The sequence below is a fragment of the Ascaphus truei genome, chromosome 5, assembly GCF_040206685.1.
Source record: "Ascaphus truei isolate aAscTru1 chromosome 5, aAscTru1.hap1, whole genome shotgun sequence".
In the NCBI taxonomy this organism is placed as follows: domain Eukaryota; kingdom Metazoa; phylum Chordata; class Amphibia; order Anura; family Ascaphidae; genus Ascaphus; species Ascaphus truei.
The window spans coordinates 73,715,657-73,736,012 of NC_134487.1; the positions used below are offsets into that span (position 1 = coordinate 73,715,657).

The 20,356-nt window shown below is 43.1% G+C and overlaps 1 protein-coding gene across 5 annotated transcripts in view; it reads left to right on the forward strand.

Annotated features, from left to right (window-relative positions):
* The window catches only part of DOCK4 (dedicator of cytokinesis 4), a 446,778-nt gene that overhangs the window by 261,485 nt on the left and 164,937 nt on the right, over window positions 1-20,356 (forward strand). For all 5 annotated transcript variants that reach the window (XM_075600022.1, XM_075600024.1, XM_075600026.1 and 2 more), the window contains one exon: window positions 7,638-7,763. In XM_075600022.1, coding sequence (XP_075456137.1) covers window positions 7,638-7,763 — 126 coding nt within the window. The remainder of the gene's footprint in view (window positions 1-7,637; window positions 7,764-20,356) is intronic.

A 20,356-nucleotide genomic window follows, 5' to 3' on the forward strand; every position in this document is an offset into this window, starting at 1 on the left:
GCGGCACTGCATGTTGATATTTGTATCTTGACAAAAGTCCATGTTTTTTACCGAAACATTGAACCACCGAATAAATGTTGATTGAATTTTTGTAAGACGTAATGAGTGCCGATACTTTCATTATCGGAAGCTTTTTTCTGCATTGTGATATTGTCGCCCGCAGAGGGCAGACCTCCGGGCACCCAAGGCATTTTCTTCATCCAATCATATGAGTGCACCTAACTCTATCAGTACCCACAATTATATCTGCCATATAAGATACAGACGGTACCAGATATACACAAAAACCACACAAATATTAAAAATCTTGAAAAATGTTCAGAAGAAGCTCTGATGTAAAAGATGATAATATAGAAAATGGAAATTTGTTCTGGAATCATTTGAATCTGTCGATGGTCACAAAGGGCAACCTCTATGATCTGAATAAACTAGTGAGGAGATAATCTTAGCCATAAATGCATTAAAAAGAGGCAAGGCACCAGGCGAGTACGCAACAGAGTTTTATAAATTCACGTTTAGAGAGTGGGTATCCCGATTTAGGTAACAACAGTATATGAAGAATCCGGCCATTGATTTACTGTAGATAACAGCATTATAGGTTGTCCCACTGGGATCTAACATAGAATATATTTTGTAGCAAATGGAATCAAAATAGAATAATATAAAGAAGGGTGCTTTCAGTTGGGGCATACTGTACTTATTTTTCATCAGCATTACCTGTCAGATTATCAGCCCTTACTAGATTTTCTGTAAAGTGAAAGCTGTAAGCCATGTAACACAATTTGCACTGCTTATTGCATAACTAAATATATTTGGAATAGTTTTGCAAATTCTTGGAGATTTGTCTGCAGAAATCTCAGCAATGAGTATCACACAATACATCAGGGTCTAAATTTCAACGCAGAAAATCCACCTGAGAAATATACGTTTTTATTTAAAATTTCTACATCAGAAATGGGAAGCTCTTCAGTCAAGTTTCTTATGTTTTTTTTTTTGATATACATGGACCCGATCTTGTTTTTGTTAGATCCTAATGGGTGACTCATATTTGCAATAATAGGGAAAATAAAGAATTGGCTCTTCAAAGGTTGCAATTATCAGATGTACACCAAGTGTAGGTGTAGTTTTCAGAAAAGGACAATATATTATTAATCATTCTACAAAGAAATTGGCTGAACAGAGAGACTACGAAAATGGACGCCCCCCACCCCACTCAAGTAGGTCCAATATTAACAAGTATTATTGCAGAGGTGCACAAACTAGTGGCGTGAGATTCTCTGTGGGGGTGCGGGATGTACAGAGGCCCCGCGCGCTTCCTGAAGACATTTACATTAAATGCCGGGTGAGCGGTGTAGGCCTCTGTAAACTTCACTTACCTTGGCTCAGACGGCTTCTGGAAACGCGTTGCCATGGCAATACGCCATCAAACAGCGCCGCGGGGTCACGTGATGCCACATTGCCATGGCAGCTTGATGTCAGAACACCGGAGCCAAGGTAAGGAGGGCAGTGCGAGGACGGGTGGGGAGCCGGCAGGGGGGCGCAGGGAAAAAAGATTGCGCATCCCTGTACTATTGCAAAAAAGGTTATCAATAAGAAAAGAAAAAGCAACAAAAAAATAAACACACATAGGATATTGCTTGTACTGCTGCTTTAAAGTGTGTATAAGTATCTTTTACTTTGAGACCAAGTAATTGGAACTGCCCATTTTGAGAAATGACTTCTAAAATCTATGTGCCATTGGACAGTTTTACATCGACAGCTACCAAGGAAACGGTAAAAGGTTGGAAAGAAGGCCAACAAGGGAGCAGGTTATAATATCCAAGACTGGATCGTTTTGAGGGATTATATCAGTGTAACCTGGTATGTCCATAAATACCTCTCTTTCACCCACCTGTGATGTAAGTCCCTAGTAAGTTCAGGGCCTTCATGGGTTAATCTTTGAGCCATTGACCCCCTTTTTCTCCCACTTGTAAGTGATGGAAGTAAGGTGGTGACTCATGGCGTGTGTAAGCCTATCAGTGATGGGTACAGTCCATGAGCCCACCCCTTCCTGAAGCTAACCAGTGGATGTTTCAAAGTTAGAGCAGTCTTGCTCTGCCTTTCAAGGTGAGAGCATGGGCTGTCAGACTCTCCCATGGCGCGGATGAGCTGGCCCACCTCAGGCCTAAGGGTCTGAGGACCACCAAGACTCAAGGCCCATACTATCGGGCAAGCACTATACTGAAGTCCTGGGATGTTGGACTTCAAGAACTATGCTGAATGAAGAGCTGCTGCAGCATGTCAAAAAACCTACTTGTTCACCATACCTCTGCCTGGGTGTCAGTTCCTGGGCAGAAGGGAAAGGGAGTGCTGTAAGGGAGCTGACAATCCGCATCCTAGGATCCCATCACAGCTGGAGGCACTGATCCATGGAGCAAGAACCAAGTGATCAACCAAAAGCCTGTCCTGCTGCCCCTTACCACTGCAGCTACTCAGCTCTGCTGAACTAGCAGGTATGCTTCAGCACCACACTAAGATAGTAATTCAGTCCTTCTCCCAGAGAGATGGGGGGGGGGGCATGGGTTACATTTGGAGGCGCTGCTGAGATAATCAGGACAGACTTTCAGAAAGCAGTGAATGTAGAGAGGGGCCGGGGGGGGGGGGGAGGGGGACATGGGTTACATCAGTAATTATTTTATTTTTAGAATCTTGCAGGGAACCTAAGAATGTGTAGAAGTGGCAGAATTTGCGGGGAAAGTGAATAGAGTAAGGAACGTGAAGTATATCGAGTGGCGAAAGGAAATGTCAAAGATTACATGCAGACTAAATCCAATCCCTTTCCAATAAATCTTGCAATTTTTAAAGTGATTGGAAAGTAAACTTTTAAGGCCTTATTTAATAAGGTGTGATGCAGGAAATCACAGCGTGGTCAGCCATTCCTGACCTCTTTTAATTGGGCCCCAAGAAAGGAGGAAGGAATCTGAGAAATTAAGTCCTGTTGTGACATGTTAACTTTAAAGTACTGGTAGTAGCGCAACTTTATGAGCAGATCGTGTGCAGACAGTCAATGTGGTGAGGACTGAAGTGTATGAGAAGCTGCAAGGGGAGGAGACAAAGATTTGAGCATCATCAGCCATGGGACTATTTGAAGATTAACTCTTGGTTAATTTATACATTAGTTTAAGCTGCAGATCAAGCAATATCCTACAAGTTTTTTTTTTTTTTTTGTTTGTTTTTTTGTTTTTTTAAATAAATCCGTTCTGTACTATGAGAAAATACTTGTAGCATTTTAAAAAAATGTAAAAAAAAAAACCAATTTTAAAGAAATGTTTAATGCATTCTAATGTAACAAGCATTTTTGTTCCTGCAGCAACCATTTACAAAGTCACATCCCCTTCCCCTTCTGAAACAGCATCACCTTTTTGAGCCCTGCCCTCTCTAGCAGTGAACCAATTGAATCTTGTGCTTGCCTTGTCACATGATCTTCCTCACAGAACTTTGGCTGCCTGTGCAGTAAATGAGGACCCAAGATGCATTTAGTTAACCTCGAGCCAAATCTTCGCCAATCGATCACATGAAAACGGATCGATCGGCAACTTAGCTAATCACTTGTCAGTGTGTAGATTGTGTTAATGCACGTATTGAATGAAAAAAATGGAATAATAAAAAATAGCTTGAACTGCAGCTTTGAAGGAAGAGGTATGAAAACAGAAGCGATTAGATAGATACGAGCAAAAGCAACGAGAGAGCGGTGCAAATGAAAGCATAGATAACTACTAATTTGAAGGTGGATTTAACTGCATCACTTTGCCACAAATATGAATTTCACAAGAAATGTGAAATTATTTTTGCTTTCAAACCATGACTCACGTGATTGTTAGGTAGGGATTCCAGTTTTCTGTGTTTTTGTTTCTTTCCTTCCTTGTGGGAACTTAAATGTATGTTCCAAAAGCAATTTAAAGCTGTAATCCTGACATTTGACTTTGTATACACTGCTCCCCTTTTGGGGGGGTGGGGGCAGGGGGATGGGGGGTGTTTCACGCTGTCATTTAAATAAGTGTCCAATAGGAAGCCAAAACAGATGAGGCTGTAGTTTCCTATTGGTCCGCATGGTGATTTGAACAGCCAGTTTGTTTCTAAAACACTGGTACCTTCTGGGGGTCACCGGAGCGGAAAATAGTGCTGTTCAAATCTTACCCCCTCCCCCCGGTTTCCATCATGTAAAAAAAGAAAGAAAGAAAAATGTAATTATTTAAACTCTAAAATATGTTATAAAATATTTTTAAGCAGATACATGCCCCCTGTCAGATAAGATAGAAAATGTGGTTATTTAGTAAAGAAAGAAGGCATCCCTTTATATAAAGTGCTGCAATGCTTCCTTTACAATACTGTACATTAATTTGCTAACTGGTTTTATGTAGTTCTTTTGAGGGTTGTCATAGCAGCATAATTGTTCTTCATAGAGATGATTCTACACAAGCTTTTACGATATCAAGTCTCCCTTTTCACTAGCTGTACCTGAAGAAGAAACTTGCCATTTTGCTGCAGTACTTTAGAGAACCATTATCGCTTGTTGTCAGTGAGAGAAAAATAGATATTTCTGCATATTAACGCTGAGAAAAGTGTGTTATGATGAACTGCTCCGAAGTTTGCAGCATGGTTGTGGCATGTGTAAGAACAGTTTTTTTAAATCTGATGTAGACTTGAACCTCTTCAGATATGGTGGATTTTTATTGGGCAAATAAAAAGGAAAAAGAATAGTGCACTGAGACACACAATTTGATACTGTACATCTCGTTCTAATATGTGCATCAGGCACCAAAAACATAGATTGTAAGCTCCACGGGGCAGGGACCTGTGTCTGCAAAATGTCTCTGTAAAGCGCTACGTAAAACTAGCAGCGCTATACAAGAACATGCTATTATTATTATTACCATGTAAATCCTTCCCAACTCTGCCTACTGACACTTCCCAAACTGTGATCCATGTAACACAAATCACACTGCTTGTTTCACAACTAAAAATCTTTCTAACAGTTTTGCAAATTGTAGGAAATTTGCCTGCAGAAAGCTCAATAATGAGTATCACACAATACATTAGGATCTATATTTCAATGCAGAACATTTACTTTGTCCAAAAAGCACCCAAACTGAAGGTTGACTTGTAATTAGTGATGGATGAATATGTTGAACGATCTGCAAGCTACATGAGAAACTTTTATAAATCCTCGCTAACCTGTAAAAATATGTTTGAAAGTGTAATCTGCGGCAGATGGGGCAAATACTTTTATACTGTACATAGATGCAGGATGAAAATGCACTGCTTGTTTGTCAAATTTGCCTTGATAAAGAGACCTGTTTGTGTTTAGATAATTATATGCTAGTGAAAGTGCAACTTGTGTGTGTGTGTATGTATAGATGTGTGTATATATGTGAGTGCAATTGGCTCTGCCTTATCAGACTTTGGTGATGTATTATTAATTCCACGTATGCTGTTACATGCTTTATATGTCTCTGGACTTATTTCAATTGCACCCAACCTCTGAACCTATTACAGCAACCACTGGATGAGATTTATTATATCCCTTCCTTTGATCTTCCAGTACTCAGTTTCTGCAGCACTGAATTACTGTGTGTTTTGTGTGGTTTTGGTTGTGCAAGCTAGCTGGTATTCTCCTTGTACCACTTTTATCAACTCGGCTGTCATCTGCTTACTCTATCAACAGTACTATACATGCATTCCATGTTATAATTCAGCCTATGATGCATGTACACCATTTCAGCCATTGATTTGTCTTTGCACCATATTTTGTTCCCATGGTAATTTGAATCGTCTGCCTGGAGACCCCCTCCCTTTTTAACATTTCGTCCCCTGTTTTTATCCATTTTTAATAAATTTGATTACATATATATCTATTTCGGTATACCCGTGTGCTTGCTTTATGGATACTTTCTTGTTGTGATATATATATATATATATATATATATATATATATATATATATATATATATATATATATGCACAATAAAGAATATAACTTGTGAGCACGGTCACATGTCTTAGACAGGTCTGCAACACTGCCTTTCAACCATTATCACCTAGCATACAGTGCTTCCACTGAAGTAAGGGATTCTGGAAAATTACATGCAAATGAGCACACAATGTGTCACCTTTTGCGTGAAATCCATTTACATGGAACCCATATAAGCAAATGCTCTGCTGTTCACACAGCTTTTAAGCACAGCATGGGACTAGATGCAAAGCCAGTCAAACCACTCACAGACATGTTTCAACCTTAATGGGTCTCATCAGTGTAAGGTTGGTTGTAATAGCTTTGCAATTTTCAAGGCAGGGTAGGTTTACCATACACATTTTAAGTTAACTTAAACGTTTTAAAACTTAAAATGTGTATGATATATAGTTATGACAATCATCTCCAGAACATTGTATACTGTAATTGTAGACTCCTCAATATCACAAAGATATGCCCCTTCCTCTGTTGCTCGACTGCTGAAACGCTGACTCAGGCCCTCATTCTCTCCCGTCTTGATTACTGTAACCTCCTGTTGTCCGGCCTTCCTGCCTTTCACCTGTCTCCCCTACAATCTATCCTAAACCCTGCTGCCAGAATCACTCTACTATTTCCTAAATCTGTCTCTCTCCTGCTGAAATCCCTCTCCTGGCTTCCGATCAAATCCCGCATCTCGCAATCAATTCTCCTCCTCACTTTTAAAGCTTTACACTCTTCTGCCCCTCCTTACATCTCAGCCCTAATTTCTCACTATGCACCATCCCGACTCTTGCGTTACTCAAGGATGTCTTCTCTCTACTCCCTTTGTATCTAAAGCCCTCTCTCGCCTTAAACCTCTCTCACTGACTGCCCCACACAACTGGAATGCCCTTCCCCTCAATACCCGACTAGCACCCTCTCTATCCACCTTTAAGACCCACACTTGCTTAAAGAAGCATATGATGAGTAACACCGTGGCTAATACTATACACATGATACATCAAGCTTGGCCCCCTGCAGACGCACTTACCAGAATGCCCTCCTACTGTCTCTGTAAGTTCTTCCTATCTACCAATTAGACTGTAAGCTCCCGGAGCAGGGACTCCTCTTCCTAAATGTTACTTTTGTCTGAAGCACTTATTCCCATGACCTGTTATTTATATTATTTGTTATTTATATGATTGTCACGTATTACTACTGTGAAACGCTATGTACATTAATGGTGCTATATAAATAAAAACATACAATATAATACTGCAACTCACAACTGTTCTGATGTGACTCTTCTGAGCACTCACCTTGATAAAGGCTGTTATTTGCAGCCGAAACATTGGTTCGTTTGGCACAATAAATTTCTTTATTCAGCAAGTCTGTGTGCCTGTATCTTTCCTATCCTCTCTGATGTGACTCTTCACAAATTATCTATAAATGTGAACCCATTCAGAAAGTCTTTTATTGATAGTCAAGACAACTAAAACCAGCACAGGGGCTAGCTCTAAAAATGTAAGTAGACTGGCCGCCTTTTAGTAATTGGCACTGACTAGCAAGTTAATATAAAGTTGCTACTGTAAGTAAGGAGCACTGCTTTTAATAGCCTTCAAATGTCTGTTTAACTTTTTGTGCCTCTTTTTACTCTCTTTGATATTAGGCCTGGCAGTTTCCCTTCAGCTGTTGCATGGAGACATTGAACAAATTAGAAGAGATTATTCCTCTGTGTTTACCCGTGGGGTCTCGATAACAAGAAAGCTAGGCTTCTCAGATGTAATTATGCCTGGTAAGTTCAAAAAAGATTCAAAAGTATGAATTTCAAACACTTCAGTTGCTTCAGAAAAAGGCAAATAGTCTTATGTAACACTGAGATTTATTATTTATTTCTCATTCTTGCTTATGTCATTATCAAACGCTTCTTCGTCTTATCCAATAGAGGTTAATGTACCCTTCACATTCATTAATATTGACCAATCAGAACAGGTATGGCTTTGTAGCTCCTTGAACTTTAAAGAGATTATTCCTCTATAGCTTCCACAAATTAGAAGAGATTATGTGAACCCGTGAGATTTAAACCTCAAGAAAGTTAAGCTTCTGAAATGTTGATATACTTTCCTTGTTACTTCAAACAGATCAGAAAGCATGTGCAGATGTAGCCAGACTTACTGTTCTGGTTGCCATAATTCTCACTGTGCAATTGCGGCTATAGATCTTGCAGCCCTGAGGCAGAAAGCTGTCCAGAAGGATTAACCCTGCGGGGTTACATGCCTCTGAATGGGACCCCTGCAGCATTAATCCCTTTGGGCCACCTGCAGGTAGAGAAATACCACTACTCACCTATCAGATGAGCTTTGTAGCCGTGTCCGGTCCCTGTCTCCAGCAGCCGCTGTTGTCTGAAACGTGTACGCTGAATGTAAGAGATGATGTAGGCTGTATTCCCCTCCCCATATATGGGCTTTACATCATATGGCTATATGGCCATATTTGGCCATCTACATCCTCAAGGTACAGGACAGAGAGATTGTCCATCCCCTTGGATTATGTAGATGACCAAATATGGCCATGTAGCATATGATTAGAGCCCATATAAGGGCTCTACATACCTAGGGGGAGGGAAATACAGCCTGCATCTCACCTTCAGAGAGCGGGGACACTGATCAAGATGGCAGAAGCGGCTGCAGGCAGGGCTGGACACAGCTGTGCATCTTATCTGAAAGGTGAGTAATGGTTTTCTCTCCCTGCAGGATGATCCATCAAGTGAAGGATTAATGCTGCGGGGTCCATTCAAAAACATGGGACCTCGCAGCGTTAAACCTTTCGGACCGTAAGACTTAGCGTCCTTGTCGCTGCAGAGGGGCCGTGCTCTGGGCCATGTGTCTCCGCTTTTTTCTCTGTGGCTACAAGGACAATAATTCTAGCTACTTCTGTAAGTGGGAGAACGAAGTTCAAAATCTGTTGTTCACATCTTTGAGTGTGGGATTATTTACATCTTTGAGTTCCTTAAACAGTGTTGTATACTCTTTCGGAAAAATTGTTGTATGGTGCTCTAAAGAAAAAGCAACATAGAAGAGTAGTAAGTAATAAGCTTCCTATTTGGATAATTAACCCATTCAGTAGATAGCTGTCCAAAAAGATGTATGACTGGTATACTATGATCCCACGTAGCACGGTAGTAAGGATATAATCATAAACACCTGCCGGTGACCAGTACTAATATACATCCAATTCCATGGAACAGTAGAGTAGCATCAATATAATGTCCAAATAAGAGTATAGATCAACTGGAATAAACTCACTTGGGATGAATGTCCACGATATGTAGTAAGTCCAATGTATCCAGCGATCCAAGGGTTAAGTGTGCCTCCGTCTGTAGATGAACATGATGAAGGAGAGGGGAGAAAAAACGGAGCACTACATCCAGTGCTGGCAAATCAGCAAATAACGACAAGAGTGCGTTCCCACAATAAAAATTGAAGCTAATTTAATGGATCAAAATAACAAACAAAAAACACCAATGCGTTTCGGACTATAGATAGCCCTTTATCAAGGTGAATGCATACTTACCTTACCTAAGCAAACGCGCGACGTCACCCCTTGCGTCTTCTGGCGCATTGACGTCGCACGTTTTTGTTGTTTAACGCACTCGCGCCGCATCTCTTTGCTTGATGACGTCACGTGTTCCGTGTCACGTGACGTACCCGGAAGTGATGGCGATTGGCCCCTACTGCGTCACGGTCCTGTACAAATAGCACTCCAGAAGGTAAGTGTTCATTCACCTTGATAAAGGGCTATCTATAGTCCGAAACGCGTTGGTGTTTTTTGTTTGTTATTTTGATCCATTAAATTAGCTTCAATTTTTATTGTGGGAACGCACTCTTGTCGTTATTTGCTGATTTGCCAGCACTGGATGCAGTGCTCCGTTTTTTGTATACTCTTTCAGTAAAAAAGAAAGCCAGAAAGTTATTTAAAATATACTGATGGTAAAGAGTTAGAGGTATTATTGTAGGACGAGGTCAATACAAAACCATAATTGGTTGGTCTCCTTGAGAAAGCATGGCAACACACGAGAGAAACGTATGTCCCAATCGGCACTGACATCATTACGTCAGAGGAACTCCTCCCCTATAGCGTTTCATACAGGGAGCAGGGCGTCTCGTCTGGAGCCGCGGCCCACGATTAGCTGCAGCGCTTGGTGAACCCATTGAGAGAGCCGGTTTGCTGCACTTGGTATTCTCAGTAGCCGTTAATATTCTTTATAGGGCAAGGTCATTCAAGCAGGGATTGTGTAGGGCACAGGAACACTAATTCTATAACATACTAGCATAGCTATTTGTAGCACTATTGTGTCAAAATCGATATGAATTTCAGACACTTTTCCAATATTGTCCATTTGCACTTAGATAATTGACCTGCTATCAATGAGCTTTACTAAGGGACAGACTCATCTAACCCCTATTAGGTGAACTAGGATTTCAGTTATTCCTAAGTACTTATCGTCAATTTACTATTGAGCACTATATGATACTTTTCTCTGCCTAACTGAGCAACTGTATGTATCCTCCTTTCCCTATGCCTAAGGGAACTACGTGGGCAACTATGCATGCTGCGGCCCAAGCCTCTGCCTCTGGGAGCCTGGGGTGAGCTCTTCCTCCTTGCGTGCAGCGCCTCCACCTATGAGCGATCCCAGCGTTGGCAGGATTACCCCTCACAGGAACCAATAAATATTTTAAAGACAGAGAGCTGAATCGCTTTTTCGTTCAGTATCAATCCCTATCCATCATTTTCCTGCAATTCCTTTACATTTCTGCTAATCTCTTCTCCTGCTTTTCTTTCCACAAATCATACTCTTTATATTGTTTTCCTGACATAGTTCTAAGAATTTTGCAACAATTTTGGAATTCGTCTTTCAAATATAGATTTTTCAACCCTAACACTGAACATTGGTTAAAATGTAGATCTATTTCACGTCATACAGTATACTGACATTTAACTAGTATCATTTCTTCCTCATGTATCAAGACCGGCTTGTTCACGAGTTCAAGTAACAACAAAAAGAGAAAGCAGCTCACTGCCCAGGGAGCCAGGTGATAAAAAAATAGCAAAATGTATTTAGTAATAAACATCACCCAAAGGCTCCTTTGGGTGATGTTTATTACTAAATACATTTTGCTATTTTTTCTCACCTGGCTCCCTGGGCAGTGCGCTGCTTTATCTTTTTTGTTGCTACTTGGACATCTCCATCAGCGACTGGACACGCCACCACAGATTCATTGAGGCTCAAGGAGGGGGTAAGATTTAATTCAAGGACTTATCATTCAAGGTGTTTTGACTTATGGACATTTACTAGTTCCAGTGGTCATTATGATTATCTCCAATGAGGTTTCATCAGGGTGATTGTCATCATTTTTGATTGTTCCCTTCAGGAGATGTGATTTTAATTTTTTACTGGTTACTCACTTATTGTTTTTACCCACTCCATACTAGAGTTTTACTCATGAGTCATATATACAAAATGATTGATAATATCTATTTGATGATCCGGAGTCACTGGAGCACCCACTATCCTCTTATACTTGAACTGTTCACGAGTTCAAACTTTCTTTTATCATTATCAGTGTTAAATTTATTTTCATCTATTTCTTTAAATACACTCATAACTTTCTTCCATAGAATTTTCCACAAATCTACACATCCTACCTTCTCAGGTGGTGTGAGGGAACTAGTACCTTTTTTTAAGTCTGTCTTTAGGTAAAATCCATAGCAAAGACAATGTAACCAGTGTTACTTATATAAGTGTAACGGGTATTCCCTCTAGTCTGACCCACCCAATCTCATATTGGCCCGTGTGGTCTAACCAAACCCCATTACATGGTCGTGTCTGGTGGTGCACATGTTGGCAACAGGACACCTGAGTCTCCCGCATGATGGTGTTTGGGGATTGTCAATCCAGACAGGCAGCTGAGGTAGTGTGTGCGAGTCCTACCTATATCCAGTGCAGCTCCTCCACCTCATCAGGATCCCTGCGTCCGCATGGGGATGGTTCTGATGAGGAACTCCTCTGTGGTGCCTTCCTCTGCAGAGTAATTCCAGACTCATACATGAGGGTATCTTTTATCAAGGACATATTTATTGCAGTTGGTATGGGCAAGCTGCCCCTCACAGCTAGCAGCTCAGCCGCTCATCTCTCTGCTGCACTCCATTAGGAAGGTTCCTTCTCCTCTAATAGAGTTGCTCTCCACCTCTCCTCTCAAGGAGATTCACCAGCTTGTCTGTCTGCTTTGAGCTGCACAGACTCACAGCTCTTGCATCAGACACTGCAACACTGTTGCAGACCTCCACGTGCCTCTGCTGAACAGAGTCAGAACACCAACAGGAATGAACTCCTAACTTTAGGCAGTTCTGTGTCTTTTATCACCTCTAGAAAACAGACACCCTCTGTGTCACTGAGTGGACACAAAACATGTTGTCACTTCCTTTGGGACATATGACACCTCACCAGGGTTTGAGGGCAAACCTCCATGATTGTTGCTGGCAATCCTGCATACTTACCAGGTTTACTGCCAGCATGAGAAAGAGATATGTACACCAATTTTACACATGGCTACATTCTCCCCCTGGTGGAACCCAACGTCTCGGCTGGGATCTAAATTGCGGAACCTTCCTTCAGGTAGCACTGCAAAACATAACAATACATTATTACAGTACATATCTTTTCATCATAACATAATAACAGATACCTCCTAACTTTAGATGATGTATAACAACCAGGATTACTCCCTGATGGAGTATGCATTACTGGTACTACTCTACCCTCTTAAGGTGGCCTGCGCATAGCATGGTCCACTGGGTTTAGAGCCGCAATGCTATAACACTCTGGGTGACACCCACAATCAGCCCATAATTCTGGCATGGATGCTAGCGGACTGAGAGGATCATGCCCATACACTTCCTTAAGGCACTTCCTGGAAATGTAAGACACCTTTTCTTGATTATACCACTTCTCGTCTGACACTTCAGGATCCCAATACCCTAGGGAGCTCGTCTGATCCTTCCTCATCAGTGGAACCCATTTCGAACTCAATTTCTCCCTCCCATGGATGATGAAAATAAAGTAACAACTTTTGGCGATCCCTGGCAACTCTTGCCGACACTGGAGGTATATAGGGGGTTCCCCGGGCAATAGGCACAATACGAGCGACACTACCTAAATCCCCAGACGAAACTCCTGATGTCGCTGTGGACCTAGAATTGGACCCAAGGCTCTTAGGCCTACACCTTACATTAATAGTACTACTATTATCACTGGTACATGATGACACTCTTCGCATAGACATTTCCCCTCCCGACCCATCATCAGATGTAAAGCACTCGCCCCAGTCCAAGTTTTCCCCAGTCCGTTCTTCAGAAGTGGCTTGGGACTCCCCAGACAACCTTGGCTAGACTGGTACCCAGATGAGAAAGTGACAGGGGCAGGGGTTTTAACTATGGCCGGGGGTTGGGCATAGGGAAACACTGCCGGCATACGCGGGGCTACGACCCACAACTTCTCGCTACCTTGCCCGGTACTATCGGACTGGCACTCCGGTTCACTCGCCTCCTTACTCCCAGGCTTCCGGAGGGCCTGCCAGCTCTTCCCGGACCCAGGCGACCTGGTACAGCTGCTTGGCCGCGAGGACGCGGCCATCTTCCACCCGGCTCCGCTATGGCCACCAGAAGTGAGGTCATCGATCTCACGGGACTCGTCGCGAACCTCTTCCTCCAGAACGACATCCGCCGCCGGAAGTGATGGTTCTGCTCTCCGCTCCATCCAGGCCTGGGCCAGGCCTCTCTCCGCCATTGCCACCACCGGCGCCTGGGGAGGGCAAGGATGTCGCTTAACTCTCCGTCGGCTCAGGATGGTTCCTCCTCCGCCGTCCGCTCCGCCAGTCACCACGGCCGTGGGACTCCGCCTCTCAGGTTGTTTCTGCACCGGCGACACGAGACTCCGCCGCGACACAGGTAAGTGCCGATTCTTTTCCAGCACCGCTGTAGTGGTCCGCCGGTAGGCGTATCACCACCGTCGTTGGGGTCGCTTGTTCCTCGTCCGAGGAGCCGAACTCCGACTCGGGGAGTGGCACTCCCGCAGGGGACCGACGGTGAGGTTCCAGGTTCTCACCGCGGTGGTAGGCCCCTTTTCCTCCATGCTCCGTGGAGATCATTAGAAGCGATCCCCATTCTCCGGGATCGACAGGTTCCGCTTTGACCGAGGGCAAGGCTTCAGCTGTCAGCTTAGCTGTGTCCGCTCCTGCCTCCACGGTCTGCCCTGGTACGAAGGGCTGCACGGCGACAGATAGTTGATGCCACATTGAGGACACCTTGCCGTGGTGCTAGCTTCTCCGCCAGGTAACCTGCACTGCATGCACAGGCACCGCAATGTCTCTTTGTCCCCAGCCGTGACTACCAGGAAGCCTCCTTTATATGAATAGGGATATACTCCAATGTCCATCTCGCTCTTTGTTGTGCTGGTTACGGGAGACACTTTGCACAGTGGTCTCTCCTGTTCACCAGCTCCTCGCAACTGAGGGACAGGAAGCTCACATCCAGCTCCTCCCTCAGACAACTCGGGTCTCGCCTGGCAGAGATAGGGACCCCTCCCCCTGGTGAATATTAGGGGAGGGTCCCACAGATTCACGTTATGGCCCATAATTGGCTCTGAGCCTGTCACAGTCCATGAGGGCGCGGCCACAGCTTTGGCGCCATACCTCCCAGCAGGGTGGGGTTTTCCTTTTGGGGCCAATTCCGGCCAACTTTCTGCAATTTTAGCATTTGCAGCATTTTCTGCACTCGGCCCACGCGGTCTCCCAGGAAACCGGGAACCGCCTTTTTGGATCGGTTCTGCAATCCATATTAGCAGCAGTTGTGACTTGAGTAGTAATCATCACCTGGCAATCAGATACTCCCTCAGCATTCTCACACGTAATCGCAATGTCCTCACAGCTATCCTCCAGGGTTGCACCCCGGGAATTTAGGCAGGACAAGAAAGGTGCGGCTACAGCTTTCGCGCCACTCCACAGCAGGCTCACAAAAGTCGCTTCTGTAGCTTGCTCTTCACCCGCACACATGCCATGTGCGCTCTCTCCCTCGGCCTCCGTCCGCCATCTTGGACCTTCCGCACCGCGCGGATCCTCCATTCTTGCGGTCGCCATTTGGTTACTGTGTTCGTTCTGAATGTACATGGAGCTCCTCTCTGCGGGGCAGCTGCCATACCGATACAACAAACATGCCTTGTGCACCACCTTGTGTACCTAATGTAGATCTGACTCGTGTTTGCACTACCTCAGGCTAGGCTCACTCTTTCTGTGTCTGCTGTATCTCCTTCCTCCCAGTCTGTGCTCTGCGGTTCATAGTCTGGCTACTGGCTAGTAGTACTCTGGGCTCTTCCCTGTGCAGTACTCTTGTGTCTCCCCCTCTTGGCTGCCAGTATCGTGGATCCTATCCAGGGGTCCCTCTTAACTGCGTTAACCAGGCCACCCCCTAGGCATCCTGACTACCCGCCTCAGGTTTTACTAGAACAGCAATAGCCTTGTCTCCAGACCTATTCACCCTTAGGTCAGTCTAGGGCGTGCTTTGTGAGGTTTTGCGTTCTCCTGACTACCCCTAGACTTCCCCCTTTCAGCACAGAGTGGCAGCAGACACTCTCCCTGTTTCCCAGTGTGCCTAGCAAAAGCCTGTCCTGTTGACAGGTATCTCAGCAGCGCCTCCAAATGTAATGGGTATTCCCTCTAGTCTGACCCACCCAATCTCATATTGGCCCGTGTGGTCTAACCAAACCCCATTACATGGTCGTGTCTGGTGGTGCACCTGTTGGCAACAGGACTCCTGAGTCTCCCGCATGATGGTGTTTGGGGATTGTCAATCCAGACAGGCAGCTGAGGTAGTGTGTGTGAGTCCTACCTATATCCAGTGCAGCGCCTCCACCTCATCAGGATCGCTGCGTCCGCATGGGGATGGTTCTGATGAGGAACTCCTCTGTTGTGCCTTCCTCTGCAGAGTAATTCCAGACTCATACATGAGGGTATCTTTTATCAAGGACATATTTATTGCAGTTGGTATGGGCAAGCTGCCCCTCACAGCTAGCAGCTCGGCCTCTCATCTCTCTGCTGCACTCCATTAGGAAGGTTCCTTCTCCTCTAATAGAGTTGCTCTCCACCTCTCCTCTCAAGGAGATTCACCAGCTTTTCTGTCTGCTTTGAGCTGCACAGACTCACAGCTCTTGCATCAGACACTGCAACACTGTTGCAGACCTCCACGTGCCTCTGCTGAACAGAGTCAGAACACCAACAGGAATGAACTCCTAACTTTAGGCAGTTCTGTGTCTTATATCACCTCCAGAAAACAGACACCCTCTGTGTCACTGAGTGGACACAAAACATGTTGTCACTTCCTTTGGGACATATGACACCTCACCAGGGTTTGAGGGCAAACCTCCATGATTGTTGCTGGCAATCCTGTATACTTACCTGGTTTACTGCCAGCATGAGAAAGAGATATGTACACCAATTTTACACATGGCTACATAAGCTTTCAATAACTATTTTCTATCAATAGGCATGGGTGTCAAGAAAATCCCCGTCGACTGAAATATATCCGTTCACATTGTCCTTTCCTTAACGTAATATTTTTGCTTTCACCTCCGAATGAGTACTTCTCTGCACTGCAAAAGACCTGGGGTGTCCCTCCTTGATTGCTTCGATCTGGTGGCCACCATAAGTTCCTTTAAATATAAGAAAGCCGTCCGATATTTAATTGATCTAGCTCTCCGAATGTGACCTGTACACTTTTCATCAAGGTCTGAATGGAGGGTTACCTGGAGAGTCTTCCTTGCCATAAGGCTCACTCCCTCTCACGACATCTTGTGGGTTTCGTTCCTTTCTTGCTTTCCCTCCTCTCTGGAAGTGTACGAGGCACAGGGCAGGTCTGGTTTGTTCGCCAAAAACATTGACTCCTGGCTGGTTCGCAAAATGAAGATTAGTCTTTCTGGACTTTTCTGGTTCGCCAAATGAAGATTTTCTTCTTTAAGTTCAATATATATATATATCAAATCGTCCACAGCACGGTTCTTTTCTTAAGTTTAAACAGGGACAAAATAGAATACATCTTACACAGCATAATTTCAGTTAATCATCAGGTTTCATCAGTCAGGCATATAGTTAAGGAGTGGAGAATCTTAGATTATTCTTTGCTTGGTGGTAAAGTGATTCTGAATTCCATAAATTCAAATACAATCTTTATACTTTTCTCTCAAACAGTCTAAGGCTGCGCTTATAGTGCCGGCGACTACCATTATATGTTATCTCTACCCCTAGTGCACCAATCTATTTATTGCTTGGGTTGAGCGAGTATTCAGTGTTGTTTATTTAATATGTCATTGTTGTCGAGGCAAAAGTCATTAACTACATTTTTTGAGTACTGAGGAAAAGGCGATTAAATGTTCTTTTTGTCAGGAAAACATTTGTATAGTTACTTAGCGTAATATTAATACAATTCCTCATCAAGCTTTCACCATCTTCGACAATTTAATGTTCGTGAGGAAAGAGAGGGAGCAATGAAGCAGATTCCTGGCCAACTCTTGTTTTTAAATGCTAATGTTTTATTTTTGCTTGTTAGTGAGAATTAGATGCATGAACATTAAACTGCAGTTATAAATATGCCCATGATACTAAATAAAACTGCTCCAGCTTCAAAATACCCTCAATTGGAAATGCAACACAGATTCATTGTACCTTTTGTATAGGTATTTGGGGATGTTAATTAATATATTGCACCCTTTAGTTTATTTTTCAAGCTGGCATCCGAGCTACAAATTCACTTATGGAATAAACAAACTTGGTCTGTTGTGCTAGGCAATGGGTACTCAATTCCAGTCTTCAAGTCGCCCCCCCCCCCCAACAGGTCAGGTTTTCAGGATATCCTAGCTTCAGCACAGGTGGCTCAATCCTCTGATTGAGCCACCTGTGCTGAAGCAGGGACTGATTGAGCCACCTGTGCTGAAGCAGGAGTTGAGCACCCTTGTGCTAGGTTATTGAAGAGAATCACAGCGAGGATCAATTTTCTCAACCCCTTTTGCAGGGAACAAATTGAAGGTTGACTTGTAATTAGAGATGGATGAATGTGTCGAACGATGCACAAGTTATTTGACAAGCATGTATAAATCTTAGCTAACCCGCAAAAGTTTGTTTGAGAAATTACAGTATTTATGCAAAAACCCTGCAAAAGCATGCAATTCTGCCTTAGTCCGTATTCACTTTTTTTTTCGCTGAAAACATTTAAAATATATTTTTTCTAATTCACTTCACATAAGCAAAACGAATAAATGTTTTTGTTTTGCTTAATTTCCCTTTTTTGTAAAGTACATTTTTCGTGTTTTTTCTTCCAATTTTCTAATATCGATGCAATTGAACTTTAAAAATATCTAAATAGGTGACTTTTTCCGTACTAAGATGAATTCATGAAAATTCAAATTTGCCCAGAAATATATATTTTGTGTCAAACTATTTCAGCGAAAAATTACAGTAAATGTTAAACAGTTGAAATATGTTATACTAGATGAAAGTATTGCTATGCAAAGATGATGCATACTCTCTCACCAATCTCTTAATCTTTGGTGAGCACCACTATTAAATAGTAACATAAGAAGTATTTAAAATACAATAAAATGATTCTCATATTTTTGCTTTTACAATTAAACTTGGGAAATAGGTAGTACAAAACCAAACTGGAGTTGTCCTTAATATCAATTTAAAATGTTGACTTTGATTACTCAAGCACACAAATAACTACATTAACTAGTGATTAAAATGTGGGATTACACATTAACAATGAACTGCTTGCTTTCCTGTTGATAAAAGTGTTTCTTCTGCTTTGCTAAATAATGTCCATGTGTTGATGTTCTAAGCAGGGATTTCCCGGCAGTTCCCATCTCATTGATCATCCGTCACACAGCCCTTCACAAAGAATTGAATAATAAGCTACAGGAATTTGATAATGCTTATCAAAGTCCCGTTGCTGTTTGAATGAAAAGCCTTCACAGGAAGATCTGCTTTTGTTAGAAAGCTGCTGTTCTGGTCAGACAGATATGAGGACTATGGCGTGTAGGGTTTCTGAACATATCTGTACATAGAAAACAATTTGATTTATTGTTTCTTTGCATATGATCCATCTGTGGTGTTGGAGTCCACTACAGGGCCCTTCCCTAGGTTATGGGCTACGTTTAGGCAAGCATTATTAAGGCCGGCCCTTCTCCCCCTCTCCCAAACAAATTTCCCCCTAGGTAGGAAGCAGCGGGTCTCCGCATTAATTTCAGCTCTGGGGACCCCCTACTTCTCAAGATACTTGCCTCCGTAGGAGGTGCCGTTATCTCCAGCTCAGGTTTAAATGTTCCTGTCACACGGGCCAATAGTAAGCTGTGGCTTCCTATTGGTCCGCATGACCGGGGGCTTTAAACATGAGCAGGAGATACCGGCACCGGAAATTAAAGCGGTTCAGCTCTGGAGAAACCATGCTTCCCACTTAGGGGAACTATTTTTTGGGGAGAGGAAGGGGAAGCACTGGCTCCTTTAACTACCACTTTTCCTCTTCATTTTGCCGCCCCTGAGACATGCCGTCCAAAGGCTGAGGCTATACTAGGGGCGTGACATCACGCGCGCCTGCCGCAGATGCGATTTACATAGTTACATAGTAGATGAGGTTGAAAAAAGACATAGGTCCATCAAGATCAACCTATTCTAAATTTAGACAACAGATACTTTATCCTATATCTATACTTAATTATTGATTGAGAGGAAGGCAAACAAAAAACCCCATTAAGGGGAAAAATGAATTCCTTCCTGACTCCAAGAATTGGCAATCGGATTAATCCCTGGATCAACATCCTTCCCATGTATACTTATTTGGTATATCCCTGTATACCTTTCCCATCTAAAAAGATGTCCAACCTTTTTTTGAACAAATCTATTGTATCTGCATCACAGTCTCCATGGGTAATGAATTCCACATTTTAACTGCCCTTACTGTAAATAACCCTTTCTTTTGTTGCTGGTTAAATCTCCTTTCCTCCAACCTTAAGTGATGGCCTCGAGTCCTTAGTACTGCCCGTGGGATGAATAGTTCTTTTGAAAGCTCCTTGTATTGTCCCCGAATATATTTGTATATAGTTATCATATCCCCTCTTAGACGCCTCTTTTCTAATGTAAATACATCTAATTTAGCTAGCCTCTCCTCATAAGTTAGATTGTCCATCCCCTTTATGAACTTGGTGGCTCTTCTCTGCACTCTCTCTAGTTCCAGAATGTCTTTTCTTAGGATTGGTGCCCAAAATTGTACTCCATATTCAAGGTGTGG